Raw genomic sequence first — 22,570 nt, 5'->3', positions numbered from 1 at the left:
GAGGCCTAAGAAGGCTTTTACCTCAGTCTGGGTTAGGGGGTTTTACAGGCCATGACAGTCTCTATCGTTTGCCTGGAGGAGCTGCACCTTATCCCTTCCACCAGCCTTCACAAGTGCACCACAGACCCCTGCCTTATCTGTCACTTGCTGTCCTTGACAGTCAGGCCTGCTTGTTGCAAAGCCTGAAGCACCTCCTGAAGGTGAAAGAGGTGGTCCTTCTACCTGCTACTGAAGCCAGCTATGTCATTCAGATAAGCAGCACTGAAGGCCTTCATCCCAAATAAGACAGGCTTCACCAACATTTGGAAGGTGGAAGGGACATTATTCATCCTAGGCCAAGAAAGGTGGGGGACAAAACTTGCAAATGGCTTGTCTTGGCCTAGATGTCCTGCCAAGGGTATTTTGTGAGCCAACTCCAGTGTGAAGGCACTGTAGTACTGGGGCAAAACAAGGCCCTTGTTGCCCCATGCACAGCTGCCTTAGGCTCACTGTAAAGGAGGGTGCCTTCCAAGTAAATGTTGTAATTTACAATTTGGCATGTTTTTGCTCGTGCTCTAATTTAGCAATCTCCAGTTTTAAATTTCTCTCCTCCCTCCTGTCCTTCGGCTCTTCTGAGGACAGGTGCATGGATGATACATTGCTCCCTGCCCTGGGGAGAGCCACTGCTCTTGGCAGGATGTTGCCCCCCTTCTCCACAGATAGTCCCAGATTACGCTCGGAATCTAGGATCAGCTCCTTACCCTCACTTTCTTACCCATCCTCTTCTGAGGTCACAACCCCTGCATTGCAATCTTTTGCCCATGCTGTAGTGCATTTTGCAGCTCCACATTCCTGGTGAAGCCTTTAGTAGACAGGCCAACAAAAATAATCAGCAAAAAGAGGAGAAAAGCAGGCAAAAAGTCTGGGATAAGACCCTCCTAAGGATGCCTGGGATAACACTGATAAACTCTGGAGAAGATGGAATATTATTTTTCCATGACTGTTGTTTGCTTACAGGGAGGTTGCTCAGAATGGATAGGATTCTGTCCTTTTGAACTGCTTTTTGGACACCCTGTCTTTTAAGTTTGGTCAGAGAAGGTTGGGAGAGACCTCTCAAGTAACCCAAACAGGACATCATAGTTTATGTACTAGGCCTTTGCTCCAGAATGGCAGAGTACATGAAAAAGGTAAAAAAAACTTGGAGGCCAGCAAGCATCTTGTGAAGCACTGGTATAACCAAATGACTTGGTTTGGGTGTTGGAGCCTGTAGCACCCAGAGTACTCCAAGATAAATGGACTGGACCTTACCCTATCTTGGAAAGGAAGTGAGAAGTCACACACTTGGTAGACCTAGGTACTACAAGCCACCCCCACTGGCTGATCCATGTGAATAGGCTCAAGTTACATTATGACAGAGCTGACATAAGTATGCTCATGGTAACAGATGGTGGAGAATAGGAAGAAAGTGAACCTCTCCCAGACCTGATGTCAACCAATGTTAAAGATGGTTAAGTGGAGGGAGTAGTTGTCTCTACCACTCTGAGTAGATCAGCAACAGAGAGACAGTTTGCTGACTTGTTTTCCTTGACCCCAGGCCTGACAACATGGTCCACACATGATGTGGACACAAGTGACAGTTTACCTGTCAAAAGTAAAATTTACTAACTGTCAGGGCTTGTATTAATTCAGAGGTTGCAAAAATGCAAGAGTTAGGGGTAATTGAGCCCTCTAGTAGCCCTTGGGACAGCCCAGTAGTTCTGGTGCCCAGACCCAATCCAAAAGGAGGAACACCTGAGTTAAGATTCTGTGTGGACTACAGAAGCCTAAATACAGTCACAAAGACTGATGCTTAGCCCATCCCCAGAGCTGATGACCTAGTTGATAGGTTGGGGCTGCCAAATAACAGAGCACTTCTACCCTAACATCAGGTTATTGGCAGATATCCCTCACACCTGGAGCAAAGGAGAGGTCTGCCTTTTCAACCCCAGGAGGCCCCTTTCAGTTTGAAGTGATAGCCTTTGGATTGAAAAATGCACCTCCATCTTGCTGAATAAAGTACTTTCAGGCCTGGAAAACTTTAGTGCAGCGTACCTAGATGATATAGCTGTCTTTAATTTCACCTGGGAGAACCACCTGGTCCACCTCAAGAAAAGCTTCAAGCCCTTCAACCGACTTGGCTGGCTATCAAGGTAAGCAAGTGTCATGTAGCACAACCTCTTTAACCCACAATTCAGATAATTCTGGCCTGGGAAGCATCAAAGACTCAGACCCAAGTCAGAGCCTTTTAAGGCCTGACTTGGTACTATAGGAGATTTGTAAAAGGTTATGGTACCATAGTGGCACCTTTAACAGTGCTAACCTACAAGAAACAGCCAAGGTAAATCATATGGACTGACATGTCAAAAGGCCTTTGACACATATAAAGGAGCCTATGTGTTCAGCAACTGTCCTCCAAACACCTGCCTTTAGTATAGAGTTTGTTGTCCAAACGGATGCTTCACAACATGTGATTGAGGCAGTGCTGTCACAGCTGAATGACCAGGGTCAAGATTAACCAGGAGAGGAGTTGAATTTTCTCCAAGGAGGGGAGAGGAGTTGGCCTAACGGCTAGGGTGCTCGACCTCGGGCCTGGGGAACTGGGTTCGAGTCTCGGTAATGACACTGAACATCCTGTGATTCTGGGCAAATCACTTAATATCCCCGTGCCTAACAAAAAATGAATGTGTGTCCTCATGTAACGTAACTGGTGCTATGTAAAGCGCTCTAATACCCGATTGGATTCAGGTCAAGTTTGCGCTATATAAAACTCTGCAAAAAAAAACAGGTCCCTATGATAGCAGTAGACTCCTTCCCAGAGAGCAGCGTTGGAAAGCCATTGAGAGGGAAGCCTTTGCTTCTGTATGGTCCGCGAAGAAGTTCAGACTCTACTTGTTTGTAAGCCTGGGCAAAGCACTACGCTACGCTCGCGTAGTTTGCGAAGGTCGCGCTACTTCGCACTACGCGAACTGCACATAGCACAGTGCGAACACGCGTAGCGTAGTGTTGCGTAGTGCTGCGGTAATTTTTTGCTTGCTCGTGGTCCTCAACGTCAAGTTTGCGACCGCTAACAAGCAAAATGACATCCCGGCGAGACTTTTTCCTTGTTCGCGATCAGCAACATCAAGTTGCCGATCGCGAGCATGGAAAATAAACCTCCCGGCGAGATTCCCAACGTGAGGAGGTCAGGTTTCTCATTGCGAGTGGTCGCGTATGCTCGTGACCGCTCGCGATGAGAAACTACCAGTTCGCGTTGAGAAAGCTGCCGCTCGAGTAAAAATCTACTCGAGCAGCAGAAAACTACAGCTCGCACTGTGCAAGATGCCATTTTCAATGATTGTACAGTGCCGGTGGCTTGTCCGCACTGTGCAATCATTGAAAACGACATCTGGCACAGTGCGAACAAGGTACTACGCAGTTCGCGAAGTGCTACGCGTAGCTCGCGTAGTACGGACTGCACTTTGCGTAGCTTCGCGAAGTGCTACTTCGTGAACTACACCCAGGGTTACTTGTTTGGGACTCACTTGACAGTTCAAACTTATCACAGATCTCTCAGATGGTTGTTGCAGATGAAAGGAGAGAACCTAACATTGTTGAGGTGGTCCTATTTCCCTACATTGTAAGGACTTATAGTGCAAAACAGACCTGGGACTGGTGATGCCAATGCAGATGGCCTTTCCAGGTTTTTCCACTTAGATGATGAGAATCACAAGGATAACGGTTAAGTTGCTCATCACCTTTCATCTGGCGGGAGGTCTTGTAAGGAAATGCCTCTTTTTGCATGTTCACCCCCACATTTTTGGACTGATGCTGCTGGTGTTTTGACTGATTACACTGAGGCTTGCTAACCTGACCTCAGTGCCAGTGTTATAAACCAATATCAAGGTTATGTCAAATTGTATACACCCAATTGGCAAGTACTGACTTACTTATAAGTCCCTAGTATATGGTACCCCAGGTACCTAGGGCATGTAATGCAGAGTGGTCACCCAGGGATGCAGCACTGTTTGTGCCACCCTGCATGCGACTGAGACAAAATGGACTCAAGCCTGCCACTGCAGACTGGCAGGGTAATGTTTCACAATGCTGGTTCGACTTTGCCAATACATCTAATGGCAGTTCCACCACTTTCCTTAAGCATATATGTTAGACTTCCCTAAGGAAAGCCTATGGAGCCCTATGGCAGAGAGTTGTACACGCTTAAGTAAGACACAATGTTGTATATCTCTTAGCAGTAACACTTCTAAATTGTCATTTTGCTGTGGAAAGGATAGAAGCCCCATTGGCCAACGGAAGGTTAAATGGTTGGCAACCCAACTCTTCCAACTCCTGAATGGGACCACCTAACAGGGTCAAGTAAGGTAGCAAATTGATTGGGACATTAAATCCGACCTGATGCCCAGGTCAGATTTAAAGTCACTATTAAAGTTAAGTAACTTTTAGAAAGTTGCTTCCTTGCACTCCAGCTAGTACAGTGGCCTCACAAACGCCATGAAATTTAGAAAGATTTTTGACTACCTGGGGATACATGTGAATGACTCCCAGGACCGGGAACAAAGGCTGTTGCTACAGACCGAGGTGAAACCTCCTCTCCCAGGAGGTCCATTCAGAATGTTAGCCCACAAGGCAGGCTTCATAGGTGAAGCCGCCTTTGAAGAGCCACTGGTAACAATATTCCTGAGAACATGCCTTTTGTTCCTTCAGACAATTAGGAGACACAGACAAGGTAGGGAAACCTGTTCCCAAACCAGTTTTCCCGTGGGCATGTAGCCCTCTGTCAGCCACACCGCTAGGGTGGGCTACACTGCTCCTCACGACCAAGGAAGATTTTTGCTATCTTGGAAGGAGCAAGATGTGGTACTCTGGGATAGCTAGGTGTCACACATCACAGGAACTTTGTCACTTGAGAGGAGGGGACCCAGTAGCCTATTGGCTAGTGACCGCGTAGTTCCCTCTGGGCTCATTTCTGGGATAAATATGGCACCCCTGGCACCCTGCCCTTTAGTTCATGTTGGAGATGAAGTGAGGACTAAGAAGGACTGCCCTGCTGCTATTGAACTGTGCAAAAAGAGGCTGTATCATCGAGAGGTATGCACCTGCTGTACTTTTGGGCTAGTGAGATTGGACCTGTGCCTGCGGCTCCTCACCCCGGGAAAAGTTGATTTACCAGTTTCACCAAGACCAGTGACTCCAAGGATCAGTTGGCTGATCTCCTGGTGCCTGCTCCATGACCACAAGAGCCAAAAGAGCCATACCAACAGAGTGATAGCCCCGCAGTAATTTTGCCACTGCCAGTCACTGGGCACGAGTAAGGCAAAATCTGAGATAGCCAAAAGCAGCACCCGAGACTGGGGGACCCAGCAGTGCTGTCCAAAGTCTGACTCATCATACTCAAGCCCCCATGAAAGAGTGTGCATCCAACTGCGGAGCAGTTTGACCAGTATTGCAGCATTGGCTGTCCAACTACTGCAACGTAGAGGACTTCAAGTTACCCCCGATCTCTGTGGCCAAAGTTGCCCCACATCACCCATCGTCCGAGGAACCACTACAGAGACAACCCCATCACCACACCACAACCGGAGCATCCTTTTGAGCATCTTTGCCTGAATCCCGCAGGATCAAGACTACTCCATTGACTTCTATGGTGGTTGTTGTTTTGCCCTGGTGGCCAGGTAACTGTCCAAAGTATACTTTCTGGCCCCCTAGGCCTTTACCCTGTTGGATTTGGTCGCCAACATTTGGCTTGAGTACGCACACTAACTCTATCAAACTTTTCAAAAGTTTTCAAACTTTACTTTTGCCAATGCTTGCTTGTGGTTGTCTTTAAAAAGTGATAAAAAAACTTCTAAAATCTGTATCCCTGGAACCTTCTGGTGGATTTTAATAGTTACGGTCTCTAACAATTCATAAAAATATGGTCTACTTTTATAAATTGTTGTGTCTTCTTAATGGTGTATGATTTTCTTATTCTGTTGTTTGGTGCTTGTAAATGTTTTACACTAAGCTCCTTTGCCATGCCTTATTGCCTGCAGCCACAGCTACCCAGGGTTGAGCTAACATTAAGTAAATAATACTGATTGGACCCAGGATGTTATCTGTTAGTGTCCTCTACGATAACACCCCCACAGCCATATCATATAGGAGAACCAGATCCTTACACAGGCAAAACATTTGGGGAAGACCACCCTAAGACTGTCAGGTCTAACAAAACAGCTGTTGTTTTATAATCACATGCAGAACAGTACCTTTTCCTGAGCAATACTTCTCAAAGTGCTCTTCCAGCATAACAGTAGGTTCTTCGCTAGACTCTCGCATCATATTTCCAAAGTAATAAAAAGAAACCATATTGTCTTTGGGGTTTCTGGTTACATAAATAATCTGTGTGAAAAAAACACAAATTGAACACACATGTCAAAGAAGAATTAAATTGCAGTGTTATGCAGTAGAACAAACAGTGGTATCAGGTGCCATGCAAAAAAACAAGTTACTTTTGATATGTTGAAACATTCAGAAATTATCTCCAGCATTGAAAGAAGGGCCATAAAAAGCATATATTTTACAATGACATAAATTATTATTAACACCCTATTCAAAGAACTAAGATATTGACTCTTACCCCTGAACCCTGAAGGCAATGCAAGTAATGCAATGCTAGTAAGCCTTAACCAATCAATACAGGCTCCACCAAACATAGGCACTGTGACTGCAGGACACAGGGAAGAGTGCTCTCCCCAAAATATTTCAGAACAGTACAGTCCGCTAAATGAATACCCAGTTTTGGAATGGCTAACCACAATATTAGTATGGGAAAGGCTTGTGGCCGACTGATACCGTTGCCTGAAGTGATCACTTTTGCTGCCCTACAGTTATCTTTTGGAATGATGAGTGAGTGCTTTGGAGGTGGTAAATGCTATTGGTGGAGCAAAGCATTGGATATTACAATCAAGCTGCACCATTGGAGACCAACACAATTTTTATTGTCTGGCACTTGCTAGAGCGACTTCCAGTTGTTCTCACGTCTGAGCCAATATTTCATGGTCCCCTTCTCTGATCTGCTTGATGCCGGCATCTGTTGCGATTAGGTTCGCAAGGCTGAGTTTCCAGGAAGCATTCCCAATATGGTGAAGGCAGGGCGAGTTGTCTATTATGGAGTTGAAACCAGGTATCAATCAGCAGCCAAAAGCGGCATCTCATTTTGGAAAACCACTTAAAAAAGAAGGCTGCATCATTGGTGCTCGTCCTAATGCCTAGAAGTCATATTTTAACCTGACAGATCATGAAAGAGAATTTCAGATCTAGTCTTGGGGACTATTACATACAGAGAACATACCCAACAAGTACTGATAGAAAAAGTGCTGTAAATATGGATGACACAGGAATCCATAAGGGCTCATTGCAGTAATGTGTCAGGATAGTGCTGGAGTAAGCAGTAGGGTGATGGTGGTGGTGTTTTCTGGTATTTATCTCTTTCTATGCACTTCATTGCATGGATTTACTCACAAGAAAGAGTCACTCTAAGTGGCACACATCTGGCAGTTGAATGTCACTCATAAGTACACTTGAACCATGAAACATCAGACATAAGCAATCTGAAACCTTGGCCGATATGGCATTATGGAACATGAGGCTCATTTGCAGGTAGTGTGACCTCTCACGTCCTGTTTGGTGCAGTCAGGTTGTTGCAGGGATTCTGCTTATACACAGAACTATGCGTAGAACCCCAGGACCTCAGTGAGTTGTGGTGTACCAGAAACTCACCTCAGAACCCAGAACCCTGTATCCGGCTAGCATAAGTGTCCCATTCGTTATCCGAGATTTAGCTCGGCGGTCCCAATGAAAAGACAACCCAGAACACGCGACTCAGTACATACTCAGGAATGGTGGGAATCGGAAATACCTGTTCGTATATTATTCTCACATCAGTCCACAACAAGAATCAACAGAGACACGGTGAAAATAAAAAGAGTTTATTTTTATAGACCACGTGTCCTAATATGCAGTACTTTGGCTAATACAAGCAGACAAATGATTAAAATCAAAACCATCAACATAGTTACAATTCCATAGAATATAAAAGGGGTGATCATGTTATAATGACAGTGGATACTACCACTTTCCCTTTACTAAGAAGCTAATATTATTATTAGTCTAACAGAAGGTCTCTTAGGCTTGAATAGGGGACCCCATACCTCAAAGATCAGCTTAGTGAAATCACATCACAGGAGCATCAGGAGTCTTCTCGCAGGAAGGCTCGTCTTCGGTCTGAATAATAAACATGATGTCTGTGATATTAAAAGCACCAACTTTCAGGTATGTGCAGCTGCTCGTGTGTTATGACTAAATAGTGGGTCGATCAACCTAGAGTGGAAAACATGCATTGTCTAACAACTCAGACTGTTTGTCACATCGTGTGCAGACCAAGGTCGCTTCGCAGAGCTCGGGATGGTAACAACAGATTGCTCTCGTGTGAGGCAAAACTCGAGTCAGCAGTTCGTTTAAGCAATAACATGTGAACGCAGTGTCGTGTGCAAAAGCAGCAAGATGGCTTTCTAACTTCTGACGTGGTTATGCTAACTTAACAATGTATGTACGTATTAAGGGAGTCCTTACGACATGCCCCCTTGATCGAAGCACTACTTAGTATGCAAGAAAAGAGAGAACGCAGAGTTCAAGCACGACAGAGCAGAACAAGGCGTATCCAATTTAAAAAGGAACTGGTCAGTTCAGGCAAAGTTCGAACAGGAAAAAAAAAACAAAAAGCGATAGAAAAAACAAAAAACCTCAAACGTGCCTTGGGAGGTGAAAAATGAAAAAACGCCTCACCGGGCAGAAGTGCAGACGCACAGGGACAGTTCAAGACACGTGAGGAAAACACAGTGGACGAAAGTTCACTCAATCCATGAAGGTATATGCAGCATATGTGGCCACAGCTTCCAGCAGAAAATCATTGGCACGGCCACTGAAGGTTTCAGCCATCCAGTTAAGTAAAGAAAAGGAACATACGTGTTCTTCTATCAGCGGAGCCTCTAGCACCATCGGAGGGCAACCAGCGTGTACTTCCAAGTAACTCATATTCAAGAAGTCATATGCCGCTCTCACGATGTCCCAATTACCCAGGATACCATGCGCCGCACCGCAGGCCATAATCCGAACACCAGAACAGGCAGACTCGTGAGACACTAAGGGCCTCATCAGTCGATCAAAATCCGGGTCCGGAGACACCATGTTGGTTAAGCACAAATCCATAGGCCATTCAAAGGGACAATGTAGGCAGTGGAAGACAGGTTGCACGCAGGTGAAGTAGGAATACCGGAAGGATAATCCATATGCCAGGTTCAAAGTCGCCAACGGCAGGACACCATAGTAATCAAGCATCCTGTCACGAAGAAGCTGCAGACGGGACAGGCTGTCGTGTGGCACAGAAAGAGCAGCCATTCCGCAAGATGAAAAGTAAAAGTAGCACACCTGCCACTAGAGCCAGAATTAACGGGACACCTCCAAAGACGCTGGAGAAAATAGAATGAAAAAATGCCGGAATCACACCAAAAATAGTTTGGAAAGAGGTCACGAGGCCCGAGCCCACAAGTTTAAAAAAATGAGCCAGGCCAGTCGTGGACGAGGCATTGAAAATTGTTTGGATCAAAGCACCAAAATGCAGGGGGAGGTCAGTATTCAACAGCGCCTGTACCTCGGTGCGCGTATTTGCTACGTGAAGGACAAATGTTTCCCGGGAGGAAGTCAATGGCACCTCCTTTTGGGACAATAGCGCTCTTATTCTGCTCATTTTGTCGAACTCTGCTTTCAAGGTTGGAATTGAAGGCCAGATAGAAGCATCCAGCCTCCCATGCGGGGGTGGAAACAGGACGTTATTGCAGCAGACAACCCTCTGTGTTACAGTTACTATATACGGGATCCCTACTAACATCCCGCAGCAAGCTTCATTATTCAAAATTAAATAACTACCGTTTGCAAGCAGCGTGAAAGATGGCGTAATCACTGGTACCGGGATACCTTTGAGGACGCAGGCCAAGTTCGGAGCGTGTACATTACAAGCACCGTGTAATTGAATGTGCCTACACACAACAGAATGATCAGGTGACGTTGTACATTGTTCACCCTTCAGATAAACCTCAGTACCGTCCCTTGTACACCTATACGTAAAGGGGAGGGACCAGACTTCATGTATGAAAGCGGTACCCAGCTGTTCATATCTACCCAGAGCATAGTGTTTCATACAAGAGGTAAACTTAAAAAGCGCAAACGGTAGACTTATCAATCCGTGTAAGAGCCACACAGCGGAATCGACTTCCGCAACAGAAAAAGGTAACGGCTCCAATTTCTCAATATGGAGCAGGGAATATGTAGCATCCTTCATGGACATGAACTGCTGTTTGTCAGTAAGGTTAAAGGGAAGAAATAACGATGTTGTATTCATATAGTCCCAAGGGACCTTCCCTGCCTTCAATGTTTGTAATGTCCATGCAAACTGCATAACAGAACGCAACTGGTTTTGACCATGATACAACACAGACATATCATCATGCACAATATCAACAATTGAAGAAACAATATTATCTAATGTATAAATGCGAGAAGAAAGAGTGTTAATGCTGTTATCAATTACTGCTAATACTTTTTCCATATTAGCCTGATCAATAGCTCTCAATCTTGAAGCTGCCTCAATTTGCGACAGTTTCCATACTTCGTTGTAAATAGCATACGCCCATCTCTTGGATCTGCCACCCACAGGACCTTTAACAAAATCATTCAAATCTATTTTGTCATGTAACTTTGATAAATGAACTTTGACAGATGCCAAGGTGGAATGTCGCAGCCAGGACTGACATAATTTCCCCACAGAGTATGTAGTTACTGTATGTGACGACTCAAACCGGGGGTCCACTCGATCTTGAGTATACCCCGGTTTCAGTCCTAGAAAACGACGTTGACAGGTATCAGAACTGCTTTGCCAAATTAACCATCCCTCACTATTAAATTTCGAAATATTGAAAGACGAATTGGAAACCAATAACTGCAAAGCAGGAAGGGACAGATCTGTGTGATTATTCCAATTTGGGTAAGCACCCAGATCCGGCATAGAAGGCGAATTTAGTTTTTTAGAAGTGGCCAATCCGAAACAGGTGGTTTGGAAGATGGTTGCATTTAAAAACAACATATGATTTGGTACTAGACAGGCACGGTGTAAAGCTTCAGTTCCCTGAACCTGCCACGGTTTGGAACCCCAAACCGACTTAAGATCAATAGTAGCCTTCCATAGATCATAACCTTTGATTGACAACTCATCCATAAAGGACTTAGAATATAGCAATTTGGTGTGTGTCAGTCTAACCTTGGAGGCAGACTCAGGCTTAACTTTAAAATAAAAGGATGCCGGGGCTGAAACACTGAAATCAGTAAAATAAGTAAACTTATCAACTAATGTGTGTGAACTGCCAAACGAGGGGGTGGGACAATGTTCCCACTGGGTAAAATTTACAAAATTTCTAAACGAATTTGATTTATGCAAGAAGTGATTGCCATAATGTTGAAAACAATACTGTTCCGCATAATTAGCCGCATTTTCATACAAATCCTCTGCAGCAAAGGCGGCATAATATTTCAAATCTGAAAACAGTGCTTCAATGGCGTGTACATCCCAATCATCAGAACGTATGTTCTGTTTAACTACATCACCCATAGAAACACGAAATACATTAGGCACATTAATGACCTCTGTAGGCCCATGAATTTGAAATTTAACCGCATCCCATGCGATTCCATCCATGACGGGCCAGGCAGTAATATTCACAAAAGTCTGGTCCCTTTTCATGATGTGGGATGAGGAGTGGGGAGCCAAAGTTCCATTGATAAGTCTAATTGTCGATCTCTCGTGGAGATAATGGCCATCCACCAAACGGAAGAAAACTACAACAAATCCAATGGACATAAACAAAAAAATACCAAAAAGCATCAACCAGATGTATGTCCAAGGAGCTATCAAAAAATGTTTCTTAAACCAGCTCACAAAAACAGCAATGTTTGATGGGGGAGTTGAGGGCAAAGAGTTAGTGTCAAAGGAAAAACGGGACTGGCCAAGTGCTGTAGATTGTAAAACAGGCGAAGGTCCACGTGTAGGATAAGCATACTCAGTCTCATCGGACAAACCACCAGCCGGTGGTATCAGCAAGGGATCAGTAACTGAATGCATCTCGATTGCAACATCAGACAAGGTGGTAGAAGCAGGAACCATCATTGAATTTCTTTGCATTGTCTGGCATGAAACTGCCGGAGTCATACTAAGAAGTATTGGCCACTCGCTGAAGTTTGACATTGTCAATAGAGATGTACCTGTTTTCTTTGCGACCAGGAAGTGGAGGTAAAATGACTGTTCTTGTACCCTGCACTCCAAGCACTGGAACTGGTGCACGATAAGAGGGGCCGAACTCCTTCTTGTTCTCCACCTTCTCACGGACCAGATCACCAACTCGGGGTAGCCAGCCGACTACCGGAATCTGAACCTCAGCTTCAGACGTGGAGGGCAAATGTTCTTTCGAAAGAGAGTCTCTGGCTTCTTGTAGAGTCTGCAAAACAGCACAGTGATCATCTACGTCAAAGGGTGCGGTCGCCGCCGCAATGTCTAGACCATCAAGGTCTGGAACAAACATTCTGATTCCGAAGAGCATCATGTACGGGGTCCGCCCACCCATCTAGGGAGATTATTTAGTGCACGTTGGACGTTATACAAATGGGCTAGCCAGTTCCGGCCTGTGCCTAAAACACGTGCTGTCAATGATTGCTTTAAGTCACGGTTCATTCGCTCCACCACACTATTACCCTCAGGTCGGTAGGGAGACGAAAATTTGACAAGGACCCCTAAATTTTTCATAGCCTCCTTGTAAGCCTTAGAGGCGAACGCAGGGCCCTGATCAGAATGGAAGGTACCACACGCAAAAGTTCCCACAAAGACATGCAAATCCCTGATGACAGTCCGCGAGTCAGCACTCCTTTGTGGCCACACCCATAGAAAACGTGTGCACGAATCCACTGCAACCAAGATGTACTTGTACGCAGTATCAGAAGAAAAAGGACCGCAGTGATCTAAATAAACACAACCAAATGGCTTATTAGAGATGTACAGCTGTGTCTGTGGTGGGCGCGCAACAGTAGAAGGTTTAATCTGTTGGCAAATGTCACAATCAAGAACATAAGCGCGCGCTTGTTTATATAAACCAAACCACCAGTAACGTTGTTGTAGCAGAGATATTGTAGCTGACACACCGGCGTGGGCTGACGCCAACCCCTCGTGCGCAGCCAAGATCAGTGCTGGTCTGCAGTCCGCGTTGGGAATTATTCTATCACCAACGTCGTTAATCCTCACTAATGGGACGTTATCAGGACTTAAATGATAAATATACCGAGAGGGAAAACCCTTCGGGTAATCTCCTCCCTTCTCTGTAGCAGCAATAGCTGCCAAGATGTCATCATCAATCTTACTTTTGGATCTTGTAACTGCTGCCACTAAGTATGTAGCCACTGCTGTTTTCGCTGCCTCATCAGCTAAGCTGTTGCCGACAGCATGGACACCAAGCCGCTGGTGACCAAGAGTGTGAATAAAACTTACGAGAGGGAGACGTTCTTTAAAGTCCGCCACTCGAACCCAAAGCGTTTATGCTTAATTGTGCTACCTTTAGTGTCGCGGTAATCATTCTGAGACCAGAAGTGTAAATTGTCATTGTAGGACTGGACACAGTAGAAGGAGTCACTCACTATAAGAGTAGTGACTCGGGGATCAGCAAACTCCAGTGCAAGCACCAGAGCCCGGAGCTCCGCCAATTGCGCGGTACAATCACCCAATGACTGCGTATGCACTGCATCAGATTGGAATTCACCATTTACGAATGTACCCACGACAATTGCGCAAGCCGCTGAATAAGCGTGCTTCGATCCAATTGCGGGTTGCGCAGACCCGTCAGTGTATATGACACAATGGTATTCTTCGAGCGGGCGCAAAGACAGAGGTGCCGGATGAACGAATTCATACTGCAAGTACTCTTGAGTCTGTAATGAGGCATCAAAGATGTAAGTGACGTCTGGCGACGTCAGTGTTGTAGCCCATTGTATCCACCGTGGATGCAAAGCCTTAGAATTGGGTACACTTGCTTTAGTCACTGCCTCTAAAGCAGGATATGGAGTTACAACCAGAATCTGTTTCCCATGCGACAGTGCGCGTTCCTTGAGGATCGCCATCTGCACAGCAGTCAGAACTTTTTCGACCGTGGAAAAACGTAATTCAGCAGAGGTGTACAAGTGGGATTTGTACGCAATGGGGACTGTGTCGCCCTCATTAAACGTCAAATACGTGAACCCCACCGCGCCTGGTACTATTCTTATTACCAGGTTAGTGCGGTTATCACGTGTCAGCAAGTATTGTGAAGCAAGAAGGTCAGCCTGTAAAGACTGTAAAATAGCAGAGTGTTCTAGCTGCCAGCTAGATTTCGAAAAACGAAGGCTGTACCAAGGCGTAAAGCGGCTTGATACGCTGGGCATAATCAGGAATGTACGTACGGCCGAAATTCAGAAAACCCAGCAGAGATTGTAATTTCTTCAGTGTCGTAGGAGCACTTAAGCGTGCACACTTTTCCAGAAAGTGGGGGGCTAACCCCTTACCTTCATTGTTGAGCTCGTAGCCCAAAAACAACACCGTATATTCTGCGATGTGTGACTTCGCAAAATTGAATTTGTAGCCATAGTCTGCAAAACTCACGATAATATTGTCAACGCGAGACAGATGCGGCATCAGCTCATCATCCGTAAGATAGATATCGTCAACATATGAGTATGCTTCGGGGTCTATTCTTTCTAAAAGAGAAACCACGCGAGCAGAAAAGCCGCCAGGGCTATTTTTGTAACCCATGGCTAATCTTGTAAACTGTTTTTGTTTTCCGCCCGAAGTAAACGCTGTCCACTGGCTACTCAGTGTGGACAGGTTGTGGCTAAAAAAGCCATTGGAAATGTCAAGTGTCGTTTTAAATCTTTTACGCACGAGACTGTCGACCAAAGCCGAGCTATGTGTATTTTGTACCGCGCAGGTCCGGCAGTGGGAGTTTAGGTGCCGGTAATCCAAAACTAAACGGTACGAGCCGTCAGGCTTCGTTACAGTGAATAAAGGGTTATTCATAGGGGACACACAAGTTTCAATAACACCCTGATATTCCAATTGTTCAAGGATTGCCGCGACGTGGGGTCTCGCTTCACGACGCATAGGATATTGAGGTTGAGGCTGGGGCATAGACCGCAATGGAATCTCATGGCAGGGGGACAATCTGTCCCATCCCACCTGAGTACGATACACCGCCGGCGCAAGCGCAAGCGCCCACTCCTCAGCATACACTTCAGCTTGGTCCTTAGGCACCGTGTGCGCAAAGGACGGGAGGATTACTTCCTCCCCTCTAGGAGCCTCTAAAATGAAAGCTGGGGGCCAATCTGCCTCCGCTAGGAGGATATCATAGGTGGTGGTCAGATTATCCCAAAAAATCCCTTTTATTGTACGTTGTATGTCACCCTCAATTAATAAGACTATTTCATAAAGTCTATCAGGGGGAGCCACTCTGGTGTCAGCTGTTTCCACAGTAACCGATATATCAGTTGCTGTCACCGCCAGAAATGGACGCAGAGCTTGACGGACTATGGTAATTTCCGCTGCGCTGTCCAGGAGCGTCAGCGCCCATGTCCGGTTCCGAAGCTGTGTCCGCACTATCTGAGGCATACCTTGCCGTCAGAGCCGCCACTTTCTTCTTCTGAAACGGGGGTCTTTGTCGTGCAAATTCGTCCTGCTTGCCTTTACCCTCAGTCTGTCGGGGCTGGTCACGCTGTTGTGGAGCACCCCGACCTTTGCCACCGCCTCCGCCACCGGACTGTGTAGCCGATGTTTCCTGTGAAGAACGAGGAGAGCGCTGTTCAGAAACCTGAAATCTATCAGGAGACTTTATAGCAGCACGATCGCGCAGATCATAAGTGCGTTCACTACTTGACTGTACGGGAGAGGCAGGCCGAGAGCCCTGTTTCTGCTGCTGCTGCTTCCCCTGTTGTTTAACCTGCCATTTTTGTTTAGGAAAAAAGGGCCGGTCGTCCTTACCAGACGTTTCTGCCTTACCCTGCTGTTTTAGATCGGGATTCTTTATTACAGGCTTAACTCCTAAAGAGCTACGACCCAAATCCCGATATGCCTCTGCGATTATTTTCGCAAATTCCTGCGGTTTGTCCTCCTCAGGAATTCGTTTCAGTTCATTACGAACCTGGAAATGCAAAGCATCACCCTTCAGGTTACCAATTATCATGGTAGCCACCAGGTCAAATTGCCCGAGGAGCCGCATCCCTAACTCTATCGCAGACTCCGCACCATGGTTCTCTTGAACTCTTTTGATTACGGAGGGCAGCTGCAACATAGACGGAGTGCCATAGCACTGCGCGTACGTCGCCGCAAAGACCTTGCCCCAATTTGCACAATCATCAATGTGGGGGACCAAGTCCTTAGGCAAACTAATGGTGAGGATCCTGTGTTTCTCCACAGGAGTAGTATTCGGGTAAACCGCTTCTATTTGGTCAAATTTTTCAGCAAGCCAAAAGGGGAAATCATCCCTAGTTTGGGGGCGCTTGCCCATAACAGAATTGACCATAACAGGACTAATGACCACCGCGTGATGATCAGTAGGCTGTCCCGCAACAGCAGGTGCCCCCGCCTGCATATTGCGCGACACATACTGCACTAACGCCCTATATACCGTAATGAGGGCAGTGTGTAGTACACGCAGCTCAGCCACCGTCACCGTGAGGTAACGGGGATGAGGCGTAAATCCGGCTAGTACCGGCCAAGTGGCCCCTGCAATTGATAAAGGGCCCATTCTCGGCGGTATAACCACATGGGGAAGGGCGCCATTAAACCAAATAAGATGCTGCCAAGCAGATATTGGTATTTCCTGTGTCCTATACGGCGTATAGTTTGCCGGCACTGCAGCGGCAGTGTAAGAATGAAAGGAGTCATCATCCCCCACCGCTGGAATCGTCACCCAAGAGTAGAACAACTCATAGGGATGAGCCGCATCGGCTCCCACCACAAAGATGACGTTCATACCAGTGTCCGGTACCCCATACTGCGTCAAATGACGTTTTAGAGCCGCACGGCTATGCGCCGCAATATCCACCGACATTAGAACAACACACGTGAAACTATCAGTAGCACAAGGGTTCACTAACCTTTTTAATTATCAAGCTTGAAAGAACCTATATCAATAGACCTAGGTAGGTTTAAATCCGTCAGACTTGTTATCCGGAAACAAGAATGAGGGTGTTGTGGACAAACGCGAGCACTACTAAGGCGTTTCAACTCATAGACCAAACGTTAGGGGCGCCATGTTGCAGGGATTCTGCTTATACACAGAACTATGCGTAGAACCCCAGGACCTCAGTGAGTTGTGGTGTACCAGAAACTCACCTCAGAACCCAGAACCCTGTATCCGGCTAGCATAAGTGTCCCATTCGTTATCCGAGATTTAGCTCGGCGGTCCCAATGAAAAGACAACCCAGAACAAGCGACTCAGTACATACTCAGGAATGGTGGGAATCGGAAATACCTGTTCGTATATTATTCTCACATCAGTCCACAACAAGAATCAACAGAGACACGGTGAAAATAAAAAGAGTTTATTTTTATAGACCACGTGTCCTAATATGCAGTACTTTGGCTAATACAAGCAGACAAATGATTAAAATCAAAACCATCAACATAGTTACAATTCCATAGAATATAAAAGGGGTGATCATGTTATAATGACAGTGGATACTACCACTTTCCCTTTACTAAGAAGCTAATATTATTATTAGTCTAACAGAAGGTCTCTTAGGCTTGAATAGGGGACCCCATACCTCAAAGATCAGCTTAGTGAAATCACATCACAGGAGCATCAGGAGTCTTCTCGCAGGAAGGCTCGTCTTCGGTCTGAATAATAAACATGATGTCTGTGATATTAAAAGCACCAACTTTCAGGTATGTGCAGCTGCTCGTGTGTTATGACTAAATAGTGGGTCGATCAACCTAGAGTGGAAAACATGCATTGTCTAACAACTCAGACTGTTTGTCACATCGTGTGCAGACCAAGGTCGCTTCGCAGAGCTCGGGATGGTAACAACAGATTGCTCTCGTGTGAGGCAAAACTCGAGTCAGCAGTTCGTTTAAGCAATAACATGTGAACGCAGTGTCGTGTGCAAAAGCAGCAAGATGGCTTTCTAACTTCTGACGTGGTTATGCTAACTTAACAATGTATGTACGTATTAAGGGAGTCCTTACGACAAGGTCCCACAGAGCCCTTCTATTTCTGGTGCTTTGCAGCTGTTTTAAGATCTTAGGGGCATATTATCAAGGACGGCGTTAAAAATTATCGCCGGTTTAGCGGCAGTTTTCTGCCGCTAAGCCGGCGATAATGGGCTTGATAATATGCTCTATGGAATTCCCATAGAAGCCCATGTTCTGGTGTGAACATGGGCTTCTATGGGAATTCTCTGCGGCATATTATCAAGCCCATTATCGCCGGTTTAATGGCAGTTTTCTGCCGCTAAACCGGCGATAATGTTAACGCCGTCCTTGATAATATGCCCCTTAGAGTTTCTCGTTGCTCAAATGGAGGTAATTTTTTTAATGTATGTTTCTCTCATCTTCATTGCTTGATTTCGCTTGCGAGAAAGTGTCACTCATAGTCATTGAATGTCACTCATAATTGAATTATGAAACTATGAATTGCCAACAGAGCCAGGACGGGCTTGTTCTCAACACTCAAACTAAAATTAAACAGAATGCCCACCAGTTGTGAAAACATTAGGCACACTAGTGCAAACCAAGGAGGCTAGGAGCGGGTTGAATCAAATGTTACTCCCATATGAGAAATTAGTTACATTCCGACATTCCTTCCTTGATCTGGATGCATCTGGATTTTGTTTTCTTTGGACTGCAGGCCATATAAAAGGTTTTCAATAGATTTGTTTCTAGATCAAGTTTGTCCATACAGAGGACAAACTTATCAATTAAATGTTTTAACTCACGTAACGTCTGTGATAAAAGAATCACTTCACCTGAATACAATAATGCTGTTATGGGGTTGGCTGTACCTGGTGAATGTCCTGACCATGCATTTTCGAAAATCAATTAATGTTGATAGTAGAAACATCATAGATGCAAGAACATTCCTCTGTGGTACTCCCCAGTCTAGTGAAAAGGACTTACAACATTTCCCAACTTCATTGCATCATACAGAGGCTGGAACTTCTATGTGTAAGGTCTGAAGGAAAGCAACCAGGGCCTGGCATAGACCCATGCTGGTTACCAGACACCATAGCTTTGTTGGATTTACTCAGTCTAACGTGCTGCTGAGTTCCATGAAAGATAAATGCATGGGACTCCCCTTAGATATAGTATATTTACTCAAGAGTAAATGTAAATTGAGACACTGCTCCATCAGCCTGAGCCCATCACTTAATCCATACTTTACACAGAGACAATCTCAGATTTGAGGGACCAGGCAGCAATCCCGTTTAGAGCTGTCCATCCAACAATCTTGATTATGGACTGTAGTAAAGAGATGGATCTGTAGGATTTGGGGGCTTGGCGGTTACCTTTGGGAACACCAGAACAATAAGGTCAGAATACTATGTGGTAGGTAACCCACTACTACAAGCTGAATTTAGAGTGTTGGTGAGGACCAAGGCCCAGGAGTCAGCATTTGATTAGCACAGGTCCATTGGTACAGAATCACGGCTGGAGGCAATCCCTGATGGACAAAAACTACAAACTGGTAAACTGTTTATTATTAGGAAAAAAGTAGTCCCTAAGCAAAAGCGGAAGCAGACAAGTCCTGGGAAAATTCTCCAAAGCCCACACAGTGTACATACGACAGATCTTCCAGTCAGTGAAAGCGCTATCTAGGCTCGATCTAAAAAGAACAAGCATTGGAATAGCCACTAGGTCTTGCCTTTGGGGCCTTATAAGTGTTTAGCCATGCAGCACATTATCCATTAGATTACATTAGCCATTAAAGACATCAAAGTTTGTGGTAAATTATCCATGATATACTGGCCCTACTTCTACCAGGCATCAATTAAAGTCCCTTGACAGTGTTGGCATTCTGATTCCTAGGCACATTTGAGCAGGGATTGGGAATTATGAGATGTGTGGCAATGAACTCTCTCCTAAAATGTGGTTGTAATATATAGAGACTTTGGTCACCTATGTTCAAAGCGGAAGAAACAAGTCAAACTATATTTGTTAAAAATACAAACTGTCTGGGATATACTTTAGTTAAACTGGAAATTGCGAGGAGATGGGAGGTGGCGGATAGACCTTCACTCAGACTGTGAGTCAGAGAGTATGACAAATGCATGATAGCAGAAAAAGAGGTGTTTAAAGCAAGAGGATGCCTCAAGAAATGGGACAAGAAGTGGGGCAAATGTAATGCATACCGGGGGGACTTGTGTGTTTCCCCTACAGTAGAAATGGAAATGCAATGCAATAGAGAGCGACGCATGAGTGACCCATGATTGTGAATGTCATTTCTTCCCTGCTGGCTTTGCTGTACCGTGTAAATTGCCGTAATGTGGATTGGAATATGTATGTGACATCTATTACTGTGAAATTAATAAAAACATCAAACAAACAAAAAATACAAGCTCTGTGGCTGCCATTTAAGCAGTTATTTACAAGACATTTTAACCTCAGTCAAATGGTCTCATTTGAAAGCCAAAAAAACAAAGGAATGGCATAGTGGATGTACCCTGAAATATAGAGCTGTAGACTGCGGAACTGGTGTACATCCTGCGTATACAACTTTTGAGAAGGGAAACTGTGTGTAATTCTGGAGTACTCTCCCTGTACCAACCCAATTCAAAATGAATGGCAACGTCATTCTACATTTAAAGTTAATGTAATACATGTATTTAAGGACTGCAAGGCATGGGATTAAATCAGTTTATTGGCGGCAATTGTAATGGTGAGAAAGAAGCCGTTTTTGGATGCAAAAAATGTTAATTGTGAATGTGGATGTAATATAACATCCACATCTACTGACTTTGGATCTGTCGAACAACTTTCTAGTTTGGGCGTGCTCATTGCTGAAAAGTTAAAACTTACAAATTGTAAACAAAATGGTGGAAAAGAGAGTGTGTATGTGTAATCCCAGACTCTGTCCTCCTAAAGGGTAATCTGATGAACCCTATCTGCAGCTAGTTTATTGCTTGTTCTGGGCTGGGAGAATGCGGCCACCCTCAATGAAAACATCCCCATACACCAATTTAACTCTTTTATAATGACAAACCATCTGTTAACACAATCAAAGTCTTCCTGAAAATGAGCACACGTGTTGAATTTACAGCTAAGCATTTAAGTAATTTCCAAATGCTGTTAGCTGAACACATTTATTTTTAAATGCACAAAAGCACAACATTAACAAGCAATGCATATTACATTACATCTACTGCTGTCGACAGGAGAGTGGAATTCAAGATTCGGCAAGCTCTTCCCGTAAAAACAAGCATTTGCAATGCAAATAGGTCTCACATTTGTGAGTTAGAGCTATTGACATTGTAGATGGCAATGATTTTACCTACACATTTTATTTTTGGAATGAATGTATGTAGTGTGCAAAATCCCTTGGAAAGGTCCTGCACTTCGTAATATATATATTGAAAAAGACGCAAAGTGTGGATTGTTTCAACAATTGCTTGGCACGTACACACATGCACACCGTGGTGCTTTACTAATGCGAAACTCATTAATAAAAGTAGTGCTTACAGACTAACCAACGCGATCGATATCGGAGCATGTGAATCCGAATCCCGGCTTCTCTTTAATTTTCTAGACTATTTGACTCACTCTCCTGCGTCTTGGTTATCCCCCAAACACTGGGAGGCCATGAAATTTGCTAAGGGGGCGGGGGGCAGGGGGGCTTCGCGGGTACATGAAAATGTATTTATTGCCTAGTTGTCAAAGGTCGCCCGGTGCTATTAGTTAAAAGTGTGAAGATTTCATTAAAATATTAAGAGTACTTTACTCGCATCTATGAGAAAATCGACATTAACTAAACAAAATGCCAGAATGCATGTCAGTTTTCACAGTGTTTTAGACAGAACTGGTTGCTTAGTTTCATTGCATTAATTTTTGTATTTACTCTTTTACACATCATCCGAAGTAGGTTACCTAACCCCAAAGCTCTGAATTGTTAAATGACCCATAGAAGGGAGTGTTTTACAGTTGAGCAAATGTGTCCAAATGTAATTTTGGTAGTGCTGTGGAATGATCAGCCAATGAGGTACTCGATGAGCAGGTATTTAACTACATGTTCAAAACGTACATTATTGTGTCTGTTGTTTGTTTGTACAGAACCACCTCTCTGAATGTGCTTATTAACACAGAGCTTCATCTACCAGACAGTGTTCACAGAGGGGTGACTAAAGCACAGAACAAAATGTATTCATTTATCCTGAGTGTGAAGGCACCCTGAAGGCTTAGGTGCCC

At 44.9% G+C, this 22,570-nt stretch overlaps 1 protein-coding gene across 1 annotated transcript in view; it reads right to left on the bottom strand.

Annotated features, from left to right (window-relative positions):
• LOC146817859 (amine sulfotransferase-like) overlaps positions 1 to 22,570 on the bottom strand; it is a 363,774-nt gene that overhangs the window by 96,202 nt on the left and 245,002 nt on the right. The window contains exon 4 of the mRNA XM_085611341.1: positions 6,261 to 6,393. Within this exon, the coding sequence (XP_085467467.1) occupies positions 6,261 to 6,393 (133 nt within the window). The remainder of the gene's footprint in view (positions 1 to 6,260; positions 6,394 to 22,570) is intronic.

The sequence above is a fragment of the Triturus cristatus genome, chromosome 6 (genome assembly GCF_964204655.1).
Source record: "Triturus cristatus chromosome 6, aTriCri1.1, whole genome shotgun sequence".
Classification (NCBI taxonomy): domain Eukaryota; kingdom Metazoa; phylum Chordata; class Amphibia; order Caudata; family Salamandridae; genus Triturus; species Triturus cristatus.
This window is presented reverse-complemented; position numbering and strand designations above follow the sequence as displayed.